Source organism: Lampetra planeri, chromosome 69 (assembly GCF_965212315.1).
Source record: "Lampetra planeri chromosome 69, kcLamPlan1.2.h2, whole genome shotgun sequence".
Taxonomy (NCBI): Eukaryota; Metazoa; Chordata; class Hyperoartia; order Petromyzontiformes; family Petromyzontidae; genus Lampetra; species Lampetra planeri.
The window spans coordinates 2,859,214-2,865,213 of record NC_136174.1 but is presented as its reverse complement, the minus strand read 5'-3'; the positions used below and the strand labels follow the sequence as shown (position 1 = coordinate 2,865,213).

At 44.8% G+C, this 6,000-nt stretch overlaps 1 protein-coding gene across 1 annotated transcript in view; it reads left to right on the top strand.

Annotated features, from left to right (window-relative positions):
- LOC144737441 (tripartite motif-containing protein 14-like) overlaps positions 1-6,000 on the top strand; it is a 410,883-nt gene that overhangs the window by 401,820 nt on the left and 3,063 nt on the right. Inside the window, exons 2-5 of the mRNA XM_078620144.1 lie at positions 1,600-1,695; positions 2,590-2,823; positions 4,676-4,737; positions 4,992-5,086. Coding sequence (XP_078476270.1) covers positions 1,669-1,695; positions 2,590-2,823; positions 4,676-4,737; positions 4,992-5,086 — 418 coding nt within the window. The 5' untranslated portion in view covers positions 1,600-1,668. The remainder of the gene's footprint in view (positions 1-1,599; positions 1,696-2,589; positions 2,824-4,675; positions 4,738-4,991; positions 5,087-6,000) is intronic.

Here is a 6,000-nt window from a genome sequence, read left to right as displayed (position 1 = left end):
CGTGATTTTTATTTTGTTTTATTTTACTTTTATTAATTAAAATGTTTTACCTACGTGACTACCGAAAACACCTAAGAATATGACTGTCTGTTGTTGTTGTCGTTGTTGTTGTCGTTGTATCCTCAAATCTTGTAACTCAATTTTAACCCACTTCCTAATGTGGTATCGACTGCAAACAATGGTATACTTATGTCATACTCATGTCATATTGATGACAATTCTTTTTTCTAGCATAAAAAAAATATTAAACATTTTAAACATTCTTTTTTAAATGTTATGCTTCAGCTTGGGTCTAATTGTCCACGGTCAACTGACGTTGGCTGTAATTGGCCATGGTCCCTTACGTTACGGCAAGCTTCGGGGCCACTTCCTGTAGTCGTGGAGTACTTCAATTACTAGTACATTTCATAAAAGCGTGTTTTAAAAAAAGTAAAAAAAAAATATTACTTTTTATAAAGATACCCACAACTCACTTTCTCCGAGACTGAACTGGGACATGACAGCCCCTCCTTGTGCCATGTCCACCCACTACTCAGACGTGCCCACAACTCAGGAAGCCCCGCCCACTATGCAGGTAGCCCTGCCCAATGATCAGGTAGCCCGGCCCACTGCTCCAGTAGCCCCGCCCACCACGCAGTTCGCCCCGTCCACAACTCGGGTCGCCCTGCCCGTTACGCAGGTAGCCCCGCCCACTACTCTGATTGCCCCGTTCACTACTCAGATAGCTCCACGCACTACTCAGGTAGCCCCATCCACTATTCAGGTAGCCCTGTCCACGACTCAGGTAGCAGTGGAGAGTGATTGGGTCACTGGCTCAGGCTCCTGCGCGTTGTTTGAGCCCAGCTGTATGTTTGTGTGTTGAACTTTGATAATTGGAAGTGCGGGGGAAGGACAACAAACTAAACACAATAAGTAATATTTAAAAATATTTTTTTAAAAATACGTTTTAAAGAAATGTGTAATGGCAGAACTCCACGACTCCAGGAAGTGGCCCCGAGGCTTGCTATAATGTAAGGGACCGTGGTGATTTACAGCCAACGTCAGTTGAGCGTAGACAATTAGACCAAAGCCAAAACATAACATCTAAAAATGAATGTTAAAAAATACTTGTTTTTATTTTTAATGATAGAATATAGTAGTGTCATTAGTATGACATAAGTATACCAAGTTTGCTGTCGATACCACATTTGGAAGTGGGTTAAAGTTGAGTTGCAAGATTTGAGGATACGACAACAACAGAGTGAGTTCATAGAAAGCGTGTACAAAGATAGTTAAAAAAAAATATTTTTTTATGGTAGAATATGGTATTGTCATCAGTATGACGTAAGTATACCAAGTTTGCAGTCGATACCACATTTGGAAGAGGGTTTAAATTGAGTTACAAGATTTGAGGATATGACAATGACGACAATGACAACAACAGACAGAGTGAGTTAAATAAAAGCGTGTAATAATAAAAAAAAGCCCTGGCCTCCATCGCTGCACAGGGGCTGCTGTAGCCTGCAAATGGGGCCATCACTGTGGATGGGTCTATGTGGAGCGGGGTGAGAGGGGCGCTCAGAGAGTGTGTTGAGTCTCCCCTGGTGACGTCTCTCACAGAAACAAGTGGGAGAGGAGACACTGGCAGTGGAGGAGAAGAGGAGGCAGGCAGAGAAGTATTTGAGGTGGATGGAGGCCGCTCGCAAGGACGTGCAGGTACCGCATCTGTGCCAGACTATGTGACCCTGCGACTCCACCCTGAGTAGAGTGTGCAATGATGGACAACTCCATCCATTCACGTGGACTTCCCTTGGCTCTAAACAAATCGTGGACTAAAGCCATAATGGTCAATGCGCCTAAATATTCAGACGAGCAAAGTGTTGGTTCTCATTTCCAATGATGAACTGAATCAGTGATGGAAATTACACATTCCCATGATGGGGGTCAGTACCTGCAAACAATCGACTACTTCAAATGCTGTTATCTATATTGGTCAGTTAAGGTGGTACATACGTCCTTATCTAATTAGCTGGTGACAGATTTGTTGGATAACACATAGACTGTTATACACCATTTTATTGAAGCTTTGGGTTGTGCAGGCGGCAGTATAGCAAGTGGGTTAGTGATCCCCTCTCTTTAATAATACATATGTGGTAGGTTCTCTCACATTGCTAACACTAATTTAAAGAGGAATTGGCCTACCGTCTCAATGAAATGTTTTATTGAAAAGAAACTCATTGAGTATTTACTTGTTGAAGGCAAATTACAGATTTCCTTTTGCTTCATGCGAAGGGAAATACAGCATCTTCCTGATAGCATTGCGCAATGAGAATGGCACGATTGCTAAATGTACTCTCGATGTTATTTGATGATCTCAATGTCTCACAGCCCCCAACCGTAATCGCGAATTACGGTGTACTTTAAATACACAGTGGCATTGTCAGAGGCAGAGGAAGAAGGAGGCCTCAGTGCTGCAGACTCGTATCATTGTCTGGACACCTTCACAGTCCACAGGTGCACTCGGGTCACACCGACCTGAATTACATTTTACAAAGGACCAGAGGAGAGATATATTTAACAAACAGAGGTGGCATTTCTTTCTCTTTGCAGGAATCCGTAACAGTTGAAAAGGCCTCAATCTCGGTCAGATTCAGCCGCGCGAGAGCAGCGTTGGATACGGAGGAGAAGGCGGCTTTAGAGCAAGCGGAGCAGAAAGTACACGAGCAGCTGTCCCAGATCGACAAGAACATCGCTCACTACCAGCGCGAGATCCGCGAGCTCCAGGCAGCAGCCACTCGCCTGCAGGTCCTAGTGCAGGAGAGAGACTCACTCGCATTCCTGCAGGTGAGCCATGAGTCCCCATCTGCTCACGAGCCGATGTCATCGCTGCTTCCTACTTTGTGGGGCTCTGCTTGGACTTTGCTACCTTCAGTGTTCGTATTCGGGATGCTTAAACAAATACAAGCTCTGATGTGATGATAATTATTGATTATATCATTCTGTAATGACCATCACCTCTACAAGACCTAACACGTGTGCATTGATAACGACAGTAATTACCAGTCCTAATTACTCTCAATACAGCTCAATATCAACCGGTCTTACTCGGAAATAACAAGTAAATCAGTTTTGGTGCTCATGGGGTTGGCAATATGTTAACTATCATGGTGGCGAGATGTTAACTACCTGGCCTGCTATACAGGGGTCATGGGTTCGATTCCTATACTGACACCTGTATATTTTGAGTTTGCATGTTCTCCCTGTGGTGGTGTGGATTTTTCCACATTCCTTAAGAGTATGTGGCTGCTCTACATTTCCAAATGATAAGCCACGTCATTGAGCTATCATTCGTGGCCAGATCGCTTCTAATAAAGAGTTTCAGTTTCATTTATTAGGTATAGCCCTGTGAGCCATGCGGCTTTTGACTAGGGCACAACCGCAGCAAACATAAACATGAACAAAGAACATCTTAAAGTGACGACACGCAACAGAAAACATCCAGGAAAAAAAATCAAAATCTTCCAGAAAAAAGCACCATATCTGAACGCTTTGTGCAAAAATCCCAGTGGGATGCAAGTAAAACAATCACAACCATAAGACAATTTAGATTTAAAGTTATCAGGCTAATTCTGTACTTAAGCAAATAAACATGGATTATGTTTTCGAAATCACCAAAATAAAGCTATAAAAACAATGTAACAGTGATCATTGGAACTGTGATTCAAATTTAACAAAAGACGATATACATAACATGTGTAGTGACATAGAATGGTCACTACTGTGTCGGCCTGTACGAGGGCTGGGAGCCCCAAGGGGGTGCCTGGGGGGTCACGTGGTGGAGGGATCCGGACCTTCCCAGAGGTGGGGGAAGTGAGGCGTGTCCTGGGAAGGGAGGCGTGGCCTGAAGAGAGCCAGCCACGCCAAACCAGATATAAGCGTGGTGTGAACGCAGAGCGGGGCTGTTGTACTGTACTCCGAAGTGAAGACATCATCGGTCGTCAAGTCCCGAGTCGTCGTCCTGGGCCAGGCAGGCCGTTGCCTGCCTGGTCCAGTCTGTGTCGCGTTCCAGATTGTTAGTGAGTTGAGGAAGGTGGTCACCACCTCATGTACAGCGTTATATTATTTACCGTTTAATAAATAGTGTTGCCTCCAAGCTGCGTGTGTGTGCACCTAATTCTGTCCTACTACACATGTATGACCAAACTTTGCAGCCACAGATGACAGCATGAGTCACTCCATAACAGCAGGAGTATCAGCAGGGGTATAAAACATTTTCAATGCACCTTTAAAGATCAGCACACTATAATCAACACTCAAGGTCATACTTTGCAGCAGACATCCGGCACGATGCATTTGATTTCAGGCCACTCTGCATAGCAGTGGCAGCGGGGGTGTACAGCTCCTCAAGAGCAGATTTGAGTGCAGATCTCACAGTTTATTGGCGATAGCATTCCCAGACCCTGAGCTATACAGCTCAGTGGGCTTTACCTGGAAAAAAATTAGTTCATAGTATTAACATCAACCGGTCTCACTGAAATATTTGCCCCATAAGTCAGTGTCGGTTCTCATGGGGTCATAAGTTAATACGTTGGGGTTTATATTCCACCAATGGTGTTGCAGTGGGAACTACATTGATCCCATGGGACGAGGCAAAGTCAGAGTAACCCATCTCTCTCTTTCTCTCTGTCATCCACAGGGGCACCTGGAGGCGAAGCGCAGGTACAGACGACTATCTCTCATGACTTCACACACGACGACGTGAGACTGAGTGTTGGGCGTGGTGCACTGAGACATTGGCTGTGTTTGGTGATGTGTGTGATGATGCTGTGTGTGGTGATGCTGTGAGTGATGATGATGTTTGGTGATGCTTTGTGTTATGATGCTTTGTGGGCGAATTCTGTGTGTTAAGATGAGTGTGTGGTGATGCTTTGTATTGTGATGCTGTGAATGATTGTCCTGTGAGTGATGATGCTCTATGTGTGACAGTGGCCATGTCTGCTCTGCTTGCACAGGACAAGTATGGTTACAGAAACTCCACTCTCAGCTCCAAGCCAAGAGGACGTTGCCTCACTTAGAGACATGGACGGGACTTTTGTCAAATTAATGTGTAAGTTCTTCAGTGTGAATCATGGGTAATGGGCCATCTTGATGATCCCTGTGTATATGCACACGACTGTCTGTATACATCCCGGAACCTGGTGCAGTGTGGATACAACATTGCCACTCGGGAGACAAAGATGGCCGGACGTGGTGCTGACCACTCACCTCCTGTGCCATGCCGGTCTTCATAGGCACTGCTTCTCGCAAATAGTACTTGCCCCAACAGAATGTTAAGTCTGATGGATATGTAGCGGAGAGTGCATTTACCTTTTCCACTATGGCATCACTGTTAGACACCTGATCTGACATAAACAGAACTCCAAAGAGATTGGTCAAACGCTTGTAAGCGTCCAAGTGATGTTCAAGGCATGCCTCTAGCTTATCAATGACCACATTAATTGTTTCTATTTTTTTATTTCTCCCTCCCCTCAAGTGTCACACCTGGCTCTGCACTCTCATCTGCAAATGTTTTTCGTTTCTTCTTTCGCTGAAGATCGTGCTTATGTGACTGATAGACACCTGTCACATTTAAGGCTACCCTTTTAAAAGCCTCCAACTGGTCTCGCTATCCCACCATAAAATCCCTCAACGAAGACAAAAGCTGTGCTGCTACAGAGATGTCAATGTCACTTTTATGTAGGTGCATGCTTGTAGCGTGGAACCGGTCAAGTATGACGTCCCAGAAATGTGCCATGAACACCAATTTAGCACATAGTCCAGTGGCCTCAATTCGAGGATCTATTTTCTTATTATCATCATTACACATACCACCGAAGGTGTAATTTCTCCACAGTGCCTTGGTTGACTCTGCCCGAGCACTCCACCGAGTACTGAACAGCGATTTGAATGTCAGTCTGACATCTGTCGTCCGAAAGACTTTCCCCTATCTGTGTGTGGATGAATAGCAAATGTGTACAGTGA